At 34.1% G+C, this 18,643-nt stretch overlaps 2 protein-coding genes across 3 annotated transcripts; one reads left to right on the top strand and one right to left on the bottom strand.

The window, feature by feature from the left end:
• Positions 1-2,023: 2,023 nt before the first annotated feature.
• On the bottom strand, positions 2,024-3,708 carry LOC112510220 (transcription factor TCP12-like). Its single transcript, XM_025115558.1, has 2 exons — positions 2,406-3,708; positions 2,024-2,226 (listed from the first exon to the last, which is right to left on the bottom strand). The coding sequence occupies exons 1-2, from the start codon at positions 3,555-3,557 to the stop codon at positions 2,167-2,169; spliced, it is 1,212 nt and encodes a 403-aa protein (XP_024971326.1). The 5' UTR covers positions 3,558-3,708; the 3' UTR covers positions 2,024-2,166.
• A 7,678-nt stretch (positions 3,709-11,386) lies between these two features.
• Positions 11,387-13,825, top strand: LOC112510138. Of its 2 annotated transcripts, XR_003068886.1 has the most exons (5): positions 11,387-11,662; positions 11,763-11,906; positions 12,177-12,368; positions 12,879-12,973; positions 13,088-13,825. XR_003068886.1 is itself a non-coding variant. In XM_025115445.1 (4 exons), exons 1-3 carry the CDS (start codon positions 11,455-11,457, stop codon positions 12,341-12,343), a joined length of 519 nt encoding a protein of 172 aa, XP_024971213.1. In that variant the 5' UTR covers positions 11,387-11,454; the 3' UTR covers positions 12,344-12,368; positions 12,879-13,081. The 2 variants fall into 2 exon arrangements, 1 of the variants encoding a protein (XP_024971213.1); XM_025115445.1 differs by lacking the exon at positions 13,088-13,825 and having other exon boundaries at positions 12,879-13,081.
• Positions 13,826-18,643: the final 4,818 nt, after the last annotated feature.

Here is an 18,643-nt window from a genome sequence, read left to right as displayed (position 1 = left end):
TATGACAAAAATAGCTGAAAACGTGCACCAACACAGTTTTTTCTAACTTATTAACAACACTGGTAAGTCATGGGTTCAAATAACAGCTAGCACATCATTGTGGTATATATGTAATGGAAGGACCATCACCAACCAAGTCTTTCAGGAATTATATATGTAATGGAAGGACCATCACCAACCAAGTCTTTCATTCCTGAAACGAAAGTACCTTGGTTACAGGTATAGCCACGAGATAAAAGGTCCAAATCTCCTCAAAGGTGAGGAGTGTGTGTGAGTATTTGACGTATACAAATATTATATACTTAAAAAAAGAAAAAGAAAATCTTTCATCCCTAAACCTGGTAACCATCGAGTCTTAGATCACATAGCTTGCCTATTCTTAGCAAAATATCCAAAAACGTACCATGGCACAACTCCTATTGGTAACATGTGAAACATTTCCTTTTAAGAGTAAAGCTGGAACCAGTAATCATTGTAATAATTAAGATTTTTATGGAAGGTTCTTAATTCCTTCAAAATAAGGGTCACCTAACGGATCACTTGATCAATTAAGCTGAGACACTTGGGAAGGAGGGGGGAACAGAGAGTAAATGTTGTTATAACTATCATGAGCTAGATAACATTAAAGTTGGTTTGTGACACTAGGAAGACTCTGGGCTGCGCCATCTTGTTGAAATTCACTTGTTGATCATCCTTTCTGCAGCTTCTCTCTCCAAAAAGCAGTTCATAGCACACTGGGGTCCTAAAAGTTCAAGGATCATGGGTTGGTACTGCCTATGAAGAATTAAATTTGTTAACAACCCCATGGAAGTTTGAACTCCTAATGAGGAATAATGACACCTTTCGAAGTTGTATTACATGTCTAGATACCTCGGGGAGAAAAACGATAGAAAAATCTCTATATGTATGACCCCGACCCCGTGAACCCATAATGGAAAGGGTGAACTTGAAATCTCTTAATTTTACCCACGACTAATGAAATATTGAGCTATCAATTACGATTTTGTTGAGAACTCTTGGGAGGGAGGCATATATATTCATCGTATCACATATGCTTAATTTCTACGAAAAATTAAAGGTTCATATGTGGTGTTTATGGTCTCTCAGATTAACAAAGCCAATGATATTGGTAGTAGACAGAAGTAACATATGATTATATAACAGTGTTGTGTTTGCTTTCGGTTCTATCTATTATGCTATCATATCCTTATTGCATGAATTATCGTCTCTTTTCTGCTTCATGTTTTCAAAATCTCAATTTGTTCCGAAGCGTACGGTTGGATAAGTGCAGACATCTTATCCTCTAAAGTTCCGATTCCAATTCAAAGTGGATACCAATCAAAGCCTATAGCAGTTTTGTCATAAGTCACTTATGCCATTTCTCAACAGCATAGAACCAATATATGGGGAAGAACATAATTTCACAGCTCCGTATTACATTACAAAGAGATTAATTTTTAACAGAACATGGGAGCAATCAAGTAAATAGACATTATCAAGTGATTTGTTTTAAATACTCTATATAGATCCTTGATGATAGTGTAGTGCTATGTTTCAATATGTGGTTAGCTTCTAGTATCTTGGATTGCCATTTCTCCATATCTCAAATTTATATATACCCAATTGAAAGTAGCCTGCAGTAAAACCCTAAGAAGGTGCCAAATCACAGAACATACGTTTGAAGTGTATAAAATCAATTACTTATTGCTTCTGAACTTTTCAACTTCATCTCTTAACTTTTCTGTACTCGAAGTCTCCCAGCAACACTTGATCAAAAAAGACTAGAGATTAGGCTCTTGATCTCAATTTATCCAAGATAATTGACAAGGGAAATCCCATCAATTTTTCTCATTTTACTTGAATGAGGGGGAGATATGTCTTCCTCTTGGAAGAAGAGACCAAATTATATTATAGCAGCATAATCAGAAGTAGTTTTTATTGATTAGGAACCGAAAATATACAAGCTCATGGGGTATATATGGTAAACATGGATTAGTATCACAATATTAGTAACAAAATAAAAAGCTGCTAACCACAACAACAAATTCATATCTGTGAATTGATTTTAATCTACACATAAGCTTATTACATCAAGTAACCTCGAGCAGTGTAATACAATTGACATACAGGAGAGAAGTGGTAATAATATGATGAAGTAACACTGACCTAGTTGTTGTTGCCTTCCCATGGCTTACCATTAATCTGAAAGTCACTTAATTGATCATGCTGCAAAAAGAAGAAAAATAGATCTGATTATGTACACTAATTTACATTGGGTACCAATCAATGATATACATCATTTCTGGTAAACGCCTATTTTATGAGTGATCTAGCTAGCCTTGATATTTAACTTGCTAGCGAGTTACTAGTTAAGAAATCTATACTAATGGAAAATACAGTATCACCTCATGAGATGGTACAGGATTATGCTGATAATTGAACAAGGAAGATGGGCTCCAACTTCCCGGAATCACTGATGCATTATCACCGACAACCCCTTGCTTAATTAACTGAAAGCGGGAGCTTGGATATTGCGGTTGATCAGTTTGAACTTGGTTTTCTCTAAAGCTGATACAAGATCCTAATCGGTTTACATTTTGATCCATTATCTGATCCAAACTTGGTCGAAGTTTTGAATATTGATCACAACCAGCATCACTCAGCTTGTTATTTATCTTTTCAGTTGTCCTCTTCCTTGCCCTTGCTCGTGCTTTCTCCCTTGTTTCTTTAGCAAGAGGATAATGAATATGCGCACTTTTCTTAAGTCCTCTATCAAGACTTTTCTTCTCTTTCGTACTGCTGCAAGAAGCTGCTTTTACCTTATCTATTGCCATGAGCTGATCCTCTCCAGCTATCTCCATGGATTGATCATCAAATCCAGACAGGACCTCACATTCTGAAGCAGATGATGCACTGTTTGATCCACCCATGAGGCTGCTGCTCTGGTTTAACTGTTGAGGGATGAGATCTTGAATAGCGGATTTTGATTTCATGAGAAGCCACTCGATAGTATTGCTGGCCTTATCGAACCCAAGCATGTCTTGCAATCTGAAGAACTTCTTAGCAACGTCAAGAGACAATCTCATCCTTCGGTCTCTGGGGCCTCGAGCCGTGTTTATTTTGCTGTGACGGTCTTTCTTGGAAGATCTCTTGCCCGTTAGATAGCTATTTTCCAGAATCACGTGACTGTTGACGTGCTGATTTCTGCCATCAACCGTAACAAATTTCCCGTTATTGTAGTTAGAATTTTCCATGGTGGACTGCACATTAGTAGTGTCACATGTAGAGTGTTCATGAGCTACAACGCCAGTGTCGTGGTAGCTATTATGATTGGAGAAGGGCTGTTGTTGTTGGAAAAACTCAGGACTCATAGGTCCATCTTCTAAGGGGATGTAATGAGGGTAATAGAGTTGGAACGAGGCAAACGATGGGGGTTGGGAATGATCTTGAGAGGGTTTTGAATGATTTTCATGGTTGTAGTTGCAGAAAGAAGTCGTTGGTTGGTTAATACTAGAGAAAGCTGTGCAGCTGCGATTGCTGTTGGAGGAGGGATACATCTATTTCGTACTGTACCCTCTAGATATATGTATTGACTGTACGTATATCAATGGAGCTTTGAGAAAAGTGGCCTTCTTGATTTGAGCTTGCAAACCCAGAGCTTATCTCACTGCAAGAAAGGAAGCAAAATGGTGAAAGCTCACTATATACTCGGTGAAGAAAGAGAGACCAATCATTGCAGTATTGCACATGCTCTGTATTATTCATATAGAGGGACTAAAGAATCATTGTTTGTTGCTAATTTATGGTGTTATTCGCTCACTTGTACTTTCTTTTTTATTTATATAATATGAACTTGGTGCTTTGTAAGGAAATTATTGCACTTTTTCCTTTACCATGTAAAAACAGAAAAACAAGTACTTATTGCTCTAATCTTAAATGTGCTTCTTGCCAAAATAATTGAAACTAAACATAAGGCTTTGCACCTGCATTAATTCCATGACAATTACTCATATCATCAATCAACTCACTCTTCCAAATGTATAAATATGGTGTATGTTTAAAAACTACAAGGATGAAGTTGAAAACCAATTGTAAGGGTGTCCGGGTCAAAGCCCGACTAATCCCTGGCAAATTTGGAGGCTAAACATGACCTCACTTAAATGTCGCCAACACTCCCCTCCCAGGGCTCGAACTCGGGTTCATGACTATGCCATGCCCAAGCCTTTACCACTAGGCTGGAAGGTCTTTGACATGAAGTTGAAAACCAACTCGACAAGAAAATCAAAATTCTAAGGTTGGATCGGGGAGGAGAATATGAATCCAACGATTTTGTAGAACTTTGTGCTACACATGACATAGTACATTAGACAAACGCTCAGGGTCAGTCGTAAGATTTTTTATGTCATATGCGAAAATAATAAAAAATGTCCCTAAGCCTATTTTTTTTAAGTCAATGAAACAACGAAACATGCGATTTTTTAAAGAGTTTATAACTTATTCAAGCTAAGTGTCTCATCCCCATATTGAATTTTATTAATTATAATAAAAAAATATACAATAAGGGGTGACATAAAAACCAAAACCCCGAATACAAAATATAGAATGATAAAAGGATAAATCTTGAATTAAGATTGTGCTTCCTTCTTTTCCAGTTTTTCTTTTTCCAAATTGAAATTTGTAAAATAGAAACTTTATTTCAATATATGAGACTGCTCCTTACATCTGTGAAAAAACTCTCTCAAACAAAAAAATTTCAAATTTATACAAACAGATTAATTCATACAGACAACTTTATCCATATAGTACTTAATAAAAAACCAATCAAACGGCCCCTGAATCTAATGCGGTAATGTCAAACCTCAAAGTAAACAAAAATCAAAAGAACAATAATAAATTGTAAAATTCATAATCTATGTTACTGTGCATGGCAAAGAACAAGTGTCGAATAATTAAGATAATATCACATGTTGTTAATGTTGTACAGTGTGCTCCAGCTATGTTGATACAATGATGTGCTCATGTGCATTGAAAATTTCAATTCTCAAATATTTCAATATGCAAGAGGAAGACTTATTATCAAAATGACAAAAACCCCTTAGCCTTAGCCTAGTAGGTCAGTAACCCACACGACCACGTGACCCAACATTATAATAATCAGTTGAAATTAGATTTTTTTTGCAAAAAGATTTAAAGATTCATAAATCATAATATGACTCACAAAGCAAGTTCAATCAACAGTAGAAATCAGTCATTCGAGATTTTCATCTTTGATTTCTTGAATCTAATTTCATGACCGTTAATTGGCTGGAAAGAGAACTCCATGCCTTGAAAATCGAAATAGTCGAACTTTGAAGAACAATGGAAATTAGATTGAGTTGTTGGAATGATGGCCTTAATCGGTTCACGATGTGCATTCAGTATTTATCACTACTAGGCCTTGGGCTTCTTTTTATAGTTAAAGCTCAGTTGACAATTCCCAAATTATTAAACCCAAATCTAGTAATAGATGACAACTTGATTCTTCTTTAGGATTTGATGTCATGTGCGGCTGTACGGGCTGCACGTGGCCAAGGTCGGCCCTGCAAATTCTCCATATACTTCTCAACGAAATGGAGTGGCTGAGAGGAAGAATAGAACATTGAGAAAATGATGAATTTAATGTTGATCACGTTCGAAGCTCCATAGCATTTATGAGGTGAGGCGTGCCTTCCTGCTAATATGATCCTAAACCGGATTCCCCACAAGAAAACTGACAAATCTCCCTATGAAATACGGAAAGGGAGATTACCATCTTAGAAAAGATTGAAAGTCTAGGGTTGCCTTGCTAAGGTTCTAGTCCCTTTACCAAAAGGGACTAAACTTAGACCGATTGTGTATATATTGGTCGAGCTCATAATAGTGTGGCATATAGGTTCTTAGTATACAAATCTAATGTAGATGACATAAGCAACAATACAATTATAGAATATGTGGAAGCAGAGTTCTTCGAAACGATCTTCCTGTATAAGGAACAAGAGGGTAACACCTCTATCCAAGGAAAAGTTGATTGATGATACACACTCTCAAGTAGAATTAAACAAGAGTGATCAATCAAAGGGTTACCCGGGTAAGATTGTAGCATATTAAAACGGTATCGTATGTAACAATTTATCCGGTAAACGCTTACCTGGGTAAGATTCACTTATCGGATAAGACTCTCTATCTTTATCATTGCTCTTACCGGGTAAGATTTTCGGCCCTTACCATGTTCAATAGGTGATAAAAAATTACCCGATAAACACTTATCGGGTAAGTGTTTCGTAAACGGCCCCTTATTTTGTGTTTTTAAACATATTGACCTAAGCAATGCATGGGTTATAAACAACAGCTAAGCTTTAACAAGTTACATAATCCCATTTGTTATGTTTTATCCATAACACTATATTTAGCACCTAAAATTCTCAAGATGATATTTGTAGACCTGAAAAAATTTGGACATTATTGAATAAAGGATGCAGTCTGTTTGGTATATATATATTGAACTCATAAGGTAATGAAGCTTCAGTTTGCGATGGTTTTGGGATGTTGGACACGAGATGATAAGTTGGAATGCCTGTTGGAATGTAGGGGATTAGTGGTGGAGGTAGATGAAAGGGGTGGGAAAGATGATGGCGTAGGTGGGATGAGGTGGAGGTAAAACAAACAAAATGCTTACTTATGCAATCATATCATCAACTTAAGTCAAACTATATATGTAACCTAAATAATCAATGATTACCAATTAAAATGCTTCTGTCAAATCGTTATTATCTTTGCCCTAGCTTTATCTCCGAATTGATTGTTAAATATACTTATCTTGGATACTTTGATTAGAGTTGTATCAAAATGATGTAAAATAATATGAATGTAAGAATACAAATATAGTTATTTATATATATATATATATATATATATATATATAGGGTTGGGTTCACCTGAGAACGACCTGTTTTCGTGAGATACGTGAGATAATATTTTTACATTTGAAACTTCACAACAAAATATTGTGAAGGTAAAAAGAATTCGAACCTTCACAGCAAAATACTGTGAAAGTTACCTTCACAGTGTTTTGTTGTGAAGTTTCAAGTGTAAAAATGTTGTCTCATGTGTTTCACGAAAACAACTTTGTTTCACATGATCCCAACTATATATATATATATATATGTGTGTGTGTGTGTGTGTGTGTGTGTTTTTGAAGTATTTATATACAGCAAATGGAATAAATAAACTCACACACTCCTCATCTTTGATGAGTTTTAACCACTGACCTTCTAAGAGGACAAAGACTCACATACCTCTAGGACAAATACCTTTTGGTTATATATATATATATATATATATTATTAGAAAAGAAAAACATAAAATAAGGGATTTTATCAAATTCAACTCAAGTGGAAAACATATGCAAAACAAACGATATATGTTTCTCTAGACTACAAATTAATCATTTCTTCACCTGCAACGCCCATTACTAAACCTTTTCGTGAAAATGGTAATGTTCCTAATTCGTACTCCTTGTTCTAAGACTACTGTTCATTTTCCATATTTACATGCCGTCCAAAATCTATACACAGCTTTGTCTTGACACACACACACTCTCTCTCTCTCTCTCTCTCACACACACACACAGACCTCTACATACAGCTGCTGTCATCATTTTTGTACTGGAATTATGACCACTTACTAGGACCACATGCATGGGAGTAGTTGTAGGGTAGCTTTCAGGGCATGAATATGTAAAAAGAAGAGGTCCTACGCTACTTATGAATATTGTACTACGCCATAGTGGCTGAGGTGGATGACAAGGAGAGCATAGATACAACCCTAACAAGTGCTTTCATTTCAGTTTACTTTATTAGCTACATCATGCACCTTTAAGATGTACTATGGTGCCTAAAGAACCACATTCCATGCTCTCTAACTCTAACTTGCAAACAGCTCAATCACTATCTGCATGCACACTTATTATTCCCACTGTGCATCCTTATCCAGAATATATGTACGTGCGTATAATTATTGATCCATTTTTATTCAACATATTTGGATATGATATATATATATATATATATATATATATATAGCATTATAAAATATTTAACTAGATTTGTATAGGAATAACACATGAGGACATATCCATATATACATGCATATGGGTATGAGTATTTACAACACTACAAGAAAAAACAGTATTACCACCTGATTTTACGTACTAATTTCCAAGAGATTTTCAAAGGATTTGGGTCCTATTCGTTAACCAAAGCTTAGTGACAAAAACAATGATGGATTACCGACGGATTACTTTTCATCGGTAATTTGCAGTAATCCATCATAATTCCTTGGTATTCCGTATGTACAATTATATATACATAAAGAGGTTTACTTTGCAAACCACGTTATTTTACAAACCGTACAAACCTCATTCAACCAATCATAATTTTTCATTTTGTTCATTTTTTTGTAATTATGAGAGGTTGATTAATCATTTTTATTGTGGAAGGTGTTAATCATGAATATTATCATCTTCATTATTTTAATTTTAGAGAAATATATGAAACAGTTTTATTAAAATTTCATTAAATATTATATGAAACAATTTGATAACCATATATATGAAACAACTTTATCAAAAAAAAATATTATATGAAATAATTTCACAAGATTAAACAATGAAATCGACGGATGAAGATGGTTTGCACGGTTTGTACAAATTGGGTGGATTGCATTTGATCGCTCCTCTATATACATATTTTTAATATATAACGTTTATTGGTATTTCATTCGTCTGTAAATTGTAAACCTTACGAATGGATAGCTAATGGAAATTAAATAATAAACTTAGTTAAAATATTAATCACTAATCCAGTCAAGATTTTGATTTTTTTTATTAAAATATTCTGTCACTAATATATTGGTAATGAGCCATATTTTTTAAAAGAAACATTGTTGATTTAAGGTGGTTAGGGATGATGAGTTATATTCTGTTGTATTGGTTCAAAGTTTTTACAAGGGAAGTGTTAATGATACCCCTTTGATAGGGGTGCCAATTTAATTGGAACTTGAACCTTAATAAAAAAGATAAAAATCAATAAAATAAAATAATATAATATATTTTATTATTATTATTTTATATATTAATACATANGTATTTAATACCTTAGGTAATAACCAGGATCCGGTTATTACAATTATCAATACTTATATTAAGAAACAATATAGAATATATATTTTTAAGAGTTTTTGTCAAATGATTTATAATATAGAATATATTTTTTTTATATAATTTAATTTAAGTTTAATAATAAAACAATTTATTTTTGGTTTAATATTATAAATTTTATAAAGGTAATAATTAAGTATTCTGTTGGAATTTAATGATTATACTAATTATATTTTAGATTATTTAATTTAAAATGAGATGTTTATCCTGTATTTGATTGTGTTTATCTGCAGTTAGTTACACGAATTCAAATATAGAATGAAATCGGATAGAGATGAACGGGTTTAAGAGTTTTAAGAGTTTTAAGAGTTTTTAAGAGTTTTAGTCAAATGCTTTATAATATAGTATAGATTATTACATGTTCATACTTATTATAATTATTATATACATAAGCATGAGTATTATAAATTTATCTTACTTATTTTGATATTTTTAAAATTATATAATTTAAAAGTTATTTATATGAGTAAATATTTATTTGATAATGAAAAGATATTTACAATACATTGATTTTATTTTTATCAACGATATAATCCCTCTTAATGATCTCTTAATTAAAATATATTAGTTTTAAGGACCTTAATCATTCATTTATGTCAACCATACAATGTTTGATGAAATTTTGAACTATTTAGACTAATTGTAATATTAGACCTAAAATGACGTTAAAAATATAATAATTTGAAAAATATATGAGATAACTATAAAAAAAACTTGAAAAATGTAATCACTTTTACAAAAAGTAGTATTTTAAATTTTTTGGGTTATTTAATATTTTTAAAATGATGTAATTAAAAAATTGTAAATAAAATAAAAGCATTAATATCGTGCAACTCAGAGAGTCATAGTTATTTAAAAAAAAATCATATATTTTTTAATAAATACATATATGTAATTTCATTTTAAATCAAACATTTTTTAAAATTCTTTTTTTGATATGTAATTTCATACCAAAAAAGTGACAATTTACTTTTTTGGTCCCCTAAAATTTATAAATGAAGCTCGACCTTGGGTCATTTTGTTATTCCTATTATGATCACCTTACGCTTAATTTCCAACTAAAACAACCCAAAGACCCCTCCCCTGATTTCCAAGCTATATAGTGGTTGCTGATAACGCACACAGAAACAGTAAAGCTGGTGTTTTTATTTTTTTTTGACTTGGAGGGAAGCATGCATATATCATATATACACATTAGGGGATGAAGACACAAAAAATATACTTACCTAAAAAAGAAAAAAAGGATATATAAAATGAGTGGTAAGGGAGAGGCTACATACTATTCCAAGAGGAATTCTCAGCCACAACATAACTCAATTATAAATTAGTATTGTAACTTAAAAAAAGTCAATTTCAGGTATTTAATTCTCGTCAAGATCTAATTGATTGGGTACGCAATGTGGCATTTTCACTTGGTTTTGTTATTGTTATCAAAAGAAGCAAAAGTGACTCATGTGGGTACTCATATAAAGTTGTATTGCAATGTGATTGTGGTGGTATACACAAAGGTAACAAAACCTCCGGTAAGCATCCTGGGACAAAAAAAACAAATTGCCCATTTTGCTTGGTAGGAAAGCATTTGGGTAATGATTGTTGGACATTAACGGCAAAATGTGAAGCACATAACCATGACTTTGCATTACATCTGGAGGGTCATGCATATGCAAGACGACTATCTGAAACTCAAGCTCGATTGGTGGAAGATTTGTCGGCCAACAATGTGAAACCTAGAGATATTTTATCAACAATCAAACAGCAGTATCCAGATAANGAATAATATATAATATTTGTAATAATATTATATTTATAATTAAATAAAATAAATAAATAAAAATTAATATTAAAAAAAAAAAGAAAACAACAAAAAAAACAAGATCACAAAACGAATAAAAAAAAATAATTATATTAGAGAATAGGAGTGCCATAAGTAAAAAGAAAGGGTGTCATTAACCTCTCTCTTCGTTAATGAGGTATGCATCGGAGATGCTGTACAGGATTCTTCCACCTTCGAACAGCTGCCATGTTATACAACGCCACGTGCAATTTATAACTTCAAAACCCACGCGTCAACACCAAATCACCCCTCTACCCACGTCATCCAACGGTGCAATCCCTAATTCTTGCTGATCCAAAACCCTCGAAAACAACCCCTTCCAAATCCAGAAGCAAGAAATTAACAAGATTTGTTCTTTTAAATCAAGAAAACGGCGAAGCTTGTGATGCCTTCATCGTCATTACCCTTTGGAATCAGAAACCAAAAACCCATGAAACCCACCATCATTCGCAAGAACAAGAAAAAGTCGAAAGATTTGGTATTCAACAAAGTTGTCTCCTACCTTCTGTCTGATTCTTACATGTATAACCCTTTGATTTCTCCTCAACCCACCTTTGATTTCCCTCCCCCTAAACAGATCTCCACTTCTGCAGGTCTGTTCTACATCTTAGGGTTTATTAATTACCACACACATCATCTTCTTCATTCAATGAAAGTAACCTGACTCCACTTGTTGTTTATATGGTATTGTAGGAGGCCCAGAAGATATGGCTTTGCCAACTGGGAGCAGCAATCATAAGTTTATTGAGTTTCTGGAAACTGACTGCTATTTGTACTCTCCATTGCTTGCTGAGAAGCATGTTTGTTCTAAGAATCATCCCCCAGCTCCATCTTCAGGTCAGTTTTAGTGTTCATTTGTATTCTTTTTTTAATATAGACCTGATTTTGATTTCAAGTAGGATGAAGGAAGTCGGCCCGAAACATGGACCTTTTACGACAGAGGAATAATACGGTTGCATCTCTCATGAACCTCTTTGACAGAGGAATAATACAGTGGCACCGTGTTGGGTCTGTCCATGTCTAAGATGACCGTGGGCCAATGCGAGGGGTGCCTCAAGATGTGGTGTCTTACCCGTTTATTATATGAAGATTTGGTTTCGGTTTCAGGACATTTCCAGATTCGTGGGGGAAGCTCGAGCACAGAAACACAGGTTGGTCAAATGCAACATAGCGAGAGAGAAGGCGGTGACTTGGGTGATCAACTTCGTGCAAGACTCAAAGTGCTAAAGGAAACCGTCGCTTATCATGAATCGGTGAACCAGGTGGTTCACTAGATTTGTCGCTCTAAATCCGTCCAAGGTCCTTAATCCTTCATCTTTCTCTTAAATGACTTCAAACGATATATTTTTATATAACACTCGTTACAAAAAAATTGGGTTTATTATTTATAGGTTTAAAAATCGTCCAAGTGTGCTAATAGACTTCATTGTACGACTTTAGCTAAGAGAACTAAATAATTGTATATCAATAAGTTTATAGGACATTTTTGGTGAGTTTTTTTAGGACAAAACCAGATGCATCATATAAACTTATTGCGATATTTACATAGGTCGTAGAATTGTTTAGGACAAATGAACAAATGCATCATATATAGACATTTTTGACATCTTATATACCTGATTTTGTTGTGACGGATACTTCAAACTTTTGTGGTCAATCATCATACTTTCTTGAACCTGAAGTGCATTTTGTTAAAAAGTACCGAACGACGACGTGTTTCAAATAGAAAGTTAATTACCGTGTTTGTAGCTAGAAACTTGTTTTACTCGTTCAATTAAGATGGGTGAGTCTATATTCTATTGGTTTCAGGGGTGTCGCTTGAAACCGAGCCAAAGAAGATGTTTATGGAATAAAAATTCAGAACGTTGCAGGAATACGTTGGACGTGTGCTTCTTCATACATACGTAAGGCTCATGTATATGACATATAGGACACGAATCTTGTAATATTCCACATGTTGTATGGTCGATAGATATAGATGTTTAACCTTTAACGTATTTTATCCAATTCGATTTTAGATGATTGCAAGGGTTGTTTTGTGGACTGTGGGAGTTAGTCCGTCGCTTTCATATGCTCTTCTAGTGTCTTTAGGACTATGCTTCTGTGGTGGTGGTGCTAGCAACTCCGACAAGAGGGCTTCTTGCCGGCTACTTTGTATCTATGAATGTTCGTACTCGTCGGATGTGTGTCGAGATCGAGGCAAGTGTTATTGGCATCAACTTGTTGATCAAAAAGCTTGGGGCAAGCTAGTTGGATAAAGTAGCTGTCAGTTGATAAATTAGTCATGTTTGATAAAAAAAGCTTTTGGATTTTGTTGAAATACTACATGAGATGGCTATTCAAGAAAATAGCCTATAAGTTTGTTTATGCCCGATCATCAAGGTTGCCAAATATGGGCTTTGTAATCATCCTTCCATTATAAGCTCAAAGCCTCAAACCTCTATGGGCCTGTCCCTTCACCCAAAAAGTGTCTGGTCCAATGGTCCAGTTGGTTGAGCCGTGCCAAGCTTGGGTTGGTCCCAATTGTTATGAATCTTCTTTGCTTCGATCACTTGAATTAAAGCATATACAAGCTTCGAGACCGGCCTAGTCAATTCCTTCACATGTGAAGATGTTGAGAGCTAGTCGATTCCTTCACATATGAAGATGTTTCTAGTCAATTCCTTCACATGTGAAGATGTTGAGAGCTAGTCGATTCCTTTACAAATAAAGATGTAGAAACTTGGGCATATAATTTTAGCTAGTTTCTACCTCTTCGAGTATGGAGATGTAGGGTGATTCCTTAGTCAAGTTCATAATTCTGCATGCATTGAAGTGTGTGTGGGGTCTGTGTGCGAGAAATATGAACAGTTGAATGACTTGTGTCTGATTTATATTTTTCAACATGCACAATCAACTTTTTGAGATAAGTCAACATCATTTATTGCGTTTAAAGTTGTACTAATAGAAAATTAAGCATGCGAAATAAAAATTAGATGAGAGGCAACGTGTTTCTAGAAGCCTAATTGAATGTGAGCTCTGTAATTTATGATAACCATGCGATTCAATTTGAACCATTCGTTTGAGATATACAATTATATCTTAATAAAAAAAATTATACGAAAACAAGTATTTCAATCTATTTGATATGATAGATATATTTTTAACTGGTTTAATTATACATAACTGATATATCATGAATTAATATACATATTTATTAAAACTCGAGTTTAGAAATCATTACTAATAACTACGTAAAACTTTACATTTGGACTAAATAAAAAGATAAACCTCATTGATTTACCTATTCTATAAACTCCTAAGTATCTTAAATATAATTACATATTTTAAAAAAAATAATTTTTTTGAGTTTTTTTATGTGATATTTATATTGATATATTATTTCTATAATTCTGAATTTAATAACCTGACTATGTTCACATTCAAGATTGTCAATTAGTGTGCTCGATGGTTTCTTAACGGCGACAACGAGACACGCTTCTTTTTCACCATTGACGTTAGCAGCAATATAAGACACTCTTCTTGGAGTCCCTTCTACTACAAGTGAATCATGCAAACATTTGAAGTTTTTGTATCATCTGCATTTAAAACAGGACCCATGTGTCAAATGTCACTCTCTTTTAGTTTCAACAGCAAAGACGAATACTTGGTTTGCATTTCTGGATTTGAGGTTTCACATGTTGAATTGGGTTTAAGTTTTGAGTTTGTGCATGATTCATTTTGTTAGAAGTATGAGGTCCCGTTTGGTTTGAAGGAATGAAATGGATTTTGGGGATTTGCATTTCAAATCCTTTCCAATTTGATATATGCTCAAAGTATAACGTTTCAAAGTTATAGGCGGTTTTAATGGTCTATAAATACATGGAAATTACAAATGTTTGTCACGATGTTTGTATGTATGTAAAAATAATTTAAGCTTATTATTAAGTATATGGAAAATACAAATTTCATGTTTATAAATATGAAAACACTAAAAAACTTTGTTCTTAGATCGTCTTCAACAGAACACCAAATCTTACATCAAATATCAAATTTGACATCAAACTCTTCCATGAGGGATATTAAATTTGGTGTAATTAATAGTGTAACGCACCAAAATTGTTGTAACACTATTCAATTACACCAAATTTTACACAATAAAATTTAAATATTTTCTGTAATTTAAATATTTATATGCAAGATTTGACGTTACCCATAAAAATAAAACTATTGTTTGTATCAAATTCAACACCAATTTTATAAATCGGTGTTACAAACTTCTCAAAGCTAGTTAACACCTCACCCTTGAACTTGAAGATATAGAAATTTAGACAATTTTGTTTAAGTATGGAATTTTCGCTAGTTTTTCACCATTTTTGAGTCCCCAAGTTATAGGACAATTCATTTCGGTACGTTTCTTTACATAACTCCATTGCTTTACACACATTTATGAGTGTGAAAAACGTGAAAAAAATATGAATAATTAATCGGTTGGTTTGATGTAGTGTCGCTTTTACTCTTTTCAACATCCTAACCACCTATCTGTGATAAATTCAACATGACACGAGGTATGCATTTTGTTGCATTTTCGAAGAATTGCCTACTAAAACATCCAGATAAAATATAAATGAGACGTATGTGCCCATTACCATCGACTCTGTCAATTGTCATAGACTTTTTGTATAAAAACAAAGTTATTAGTGTTTCAATCACAAGGGCTATTATTATATTATTTAAATTAAGGCATGTTTTTTTATTTTAATTTAGTTTTAAGAAAAAGACTAAATCAACATTTTGGTATTTGTATTTTTATAAACTCTTATTCTAATACCATATGTGATTGGTTTGATCATACCCGCCTCGATCGAGGCCGGGGATCAAGCGAGGACGGGGACAGATATTGGGGATCGGGGATGGTGGGGATTGGGGTCTCCGCCCTATTCCTATTCCTAATTATGTATGATATTATAATGTAATTTTCTGGATATTACTCAATGTGTTTTGATTCGTGTGGGTGGATGTGATTTTGTTCACATATGAATATTTGATATTCTATAAAATCGAAAAAGTATGGTAATATGTAAGATTTAAACATGGACCATTTTAGATCGAGTGTCATGTTTAACAAATTTGATTTAAAATATATCACATAAACAAGAAAAAAAACCATGACTTGTCGCCGATCCCCATTCCCCATTATGAACGGGGATGTGGATGTGATCACATATTCCAGCGGGGATAAGGAAGGAGATTGGATAGATTTCTATGGATACCCAAGAACAAACACAAATTAACCTAGCATGGAATGAGGACCGGGACGGGGATGGGAATTGTTCAGAGCACTATATCCCTTTGATAATACACTGAAAAGCTGAGTTGAGTGAGAATTTGGCCCTAACACCGAGGTATGGTTTCTTGAGCACTTGAAATAAACGACCGTTGATAAACTTCTATATGCCAGTCTTTAAATTTAACGAATTATTAGAGCAAGTTGAAGATTTTTTTTTCAAACAATTGTAGAAAATGATTTTACTTAAGAAAATTTTGCATGTTACTTTCTTATTTTAAGACCCTTTTTTGTTTTAATTTGTAAGAATTTTGTATAATATATGGTGTGAACTTTTATACTTTATCTTGATGCAAGTGTGACGGAGTCTCCAAAAACATTCAATCGACCCTGCTTACAAATATATCACTAAGGGGGTGTTTGGTTCACAGAATGGAATTTGATGGAATTATAATGAATTTTGACCACGCGTTTGGTTGGTAGAAATTGGAATGAAATCTCTCAAAAGAACTGAAACAATGGTAAGATGGTGGGTTGGAGTACGGTAAGGTGGGGCGGGGGTAGGGGGCGGGGCGGGATGGTAGGAGTCGGTTGCAGGGTGGTAGTTTGACGATGATAGTGGTGAGATAGTGGTCTGATGGTTGGGGGCCTAGGAGTGGTTGGGTATGAGGAAAACAATAATGGTATGGTGTTTAATGATGGGTTAGGGTAAGGTGGGGTGCGAGTGAGTTCCGGTTGTGAAGGCGACAATAGTGGTGTGGGGGCGAGGGTTAGGTTAGGGGCGAGGTGGGAAGGCAGGGCGAGGCGGTGGGGATGGGATGGGTGGCGGGGTGGTAGTTGTGACGACGACAGTAGTGTGATGGTGGTTGGGTGGTTGGGCGGCTGGGAGTGAGTGGGTATGACAACGACAGTATTGGCATAGTGGTTAGTGTGGGTTGGGGTAGGGTGGGATGTGGGTGAGTGGCAGTTATAAAGGCGACAATAATCGTGTGGTGGTGGGGGTTAGGTTAGGGGCGTGACCGTAACAATAGTAGCATGGTCGTAGTAGATATGTGTAGTGAGTGACGGGAGGGAGGGAGGGTGGGTGGGTGGGTGTGATGACAACAATAATGGCATGGTGGTTAGTGGTGGGGTAGGATGGGTGGCGGCGACAGTAGTGGTCTGGTGGTGGTGGAGGATTAGGGGTTGGGCGTGACAAACAATAGTGGCATGGTCATGGTAGGTGGTGATGGAATTCAATTCCTTCCATTATGCCAAGAAATGATGAATTTATTTATTTGTCGAATTCAATGGAATTTGAAGGATTCCATCTATTTAAAGAATTGAACCAAACAAAGGTATTGGTTTTGGTCAAGGGATTTTGTCATTGCAATTACATAAAAAAAAATCGAATCCACGAACCAAATGGCCCTTAAGTTTTTAGAGTTACTCTTTACATATATGTATCGACACACCATTTTAAAAATTAATTCTCACTAATATCACATCAACAATTATTTTATTATAATATAAGGTCAGATTGAAACGGGAACGGTCAATTTATAAGAAAACAAGAAGTTCAAAAATCTTACATGATTGCATGTGATTTGAACATTTAATCATATATGATACAACACATGTTGTGTTGTCCGGCTTATAGTAGATGACCTCTCCCACAATCTTTGGTCGTGTTCACCAAGTCGTCTACATCCCTTTTGGCCATGTTGTATCGTATATGATTGCTTGTTCTTGTCACAAATAATCATGTGTGACATTGGTACTTCTCACCTTCTTGCATGTTCTTCCTTTTACACACATACATACACACACAAATATAAGTTAAGTTCAGAAGAAAGCAGAAAATATTTGGAAAAACCAAAAAATCACTAAAAATCGAATGAATAAATGTCAAATTAATGAGAAAAATATGATATTTTTTTGGTGTAATTTATTTCACTCAACTTTTGTTTACTTTTTGTCTTTTATGAATAAAAAATAGAGAGTGAGGTTTTTTTAATTTAAAAATATTGTTATAATCGTCCATTTCATTACATCCGTTAGATCAAGTAATCTAACGTTAGATAAGATGTTTTTTTTTTTTTTTGATTTATTTAGGGTTTTCCGCTCAACCTCTCTCTTTCTATATATATTTCTCTTACTTTTTAAATCAAAAATCAACAAAAATTGGTGCAAAACAAACTGCACCAAAAAATTATTATTTTATTATCTTTAATTTGACATCCATTTTGATATATTTTTCATTCGTTTTCTTTGTTCTCCAGTTCTTTTTTTAAGGTTGCTCTCTCTGGATCTTTTTCATATATCTATA

The sequence above is a fragment of the Cynara cardunculus genome, assembly GCF_001531365.2.
Source record: "Cynara cardunculus var. scolymus isolate 2C chromosome LG 3, CcrdV1, whole genome shotgun sequence".
In the NCBI taxonomy this organism is placed as follows: Eukaryota; Viridiplantae; Streptophyta; class Magnoliopsida; order Asterales; family Asteraceae; genus Cynara; species Cynara cardunculus.
This window is presented reverse-complemented; position numbering and strand designations above follow the sequence as displayed.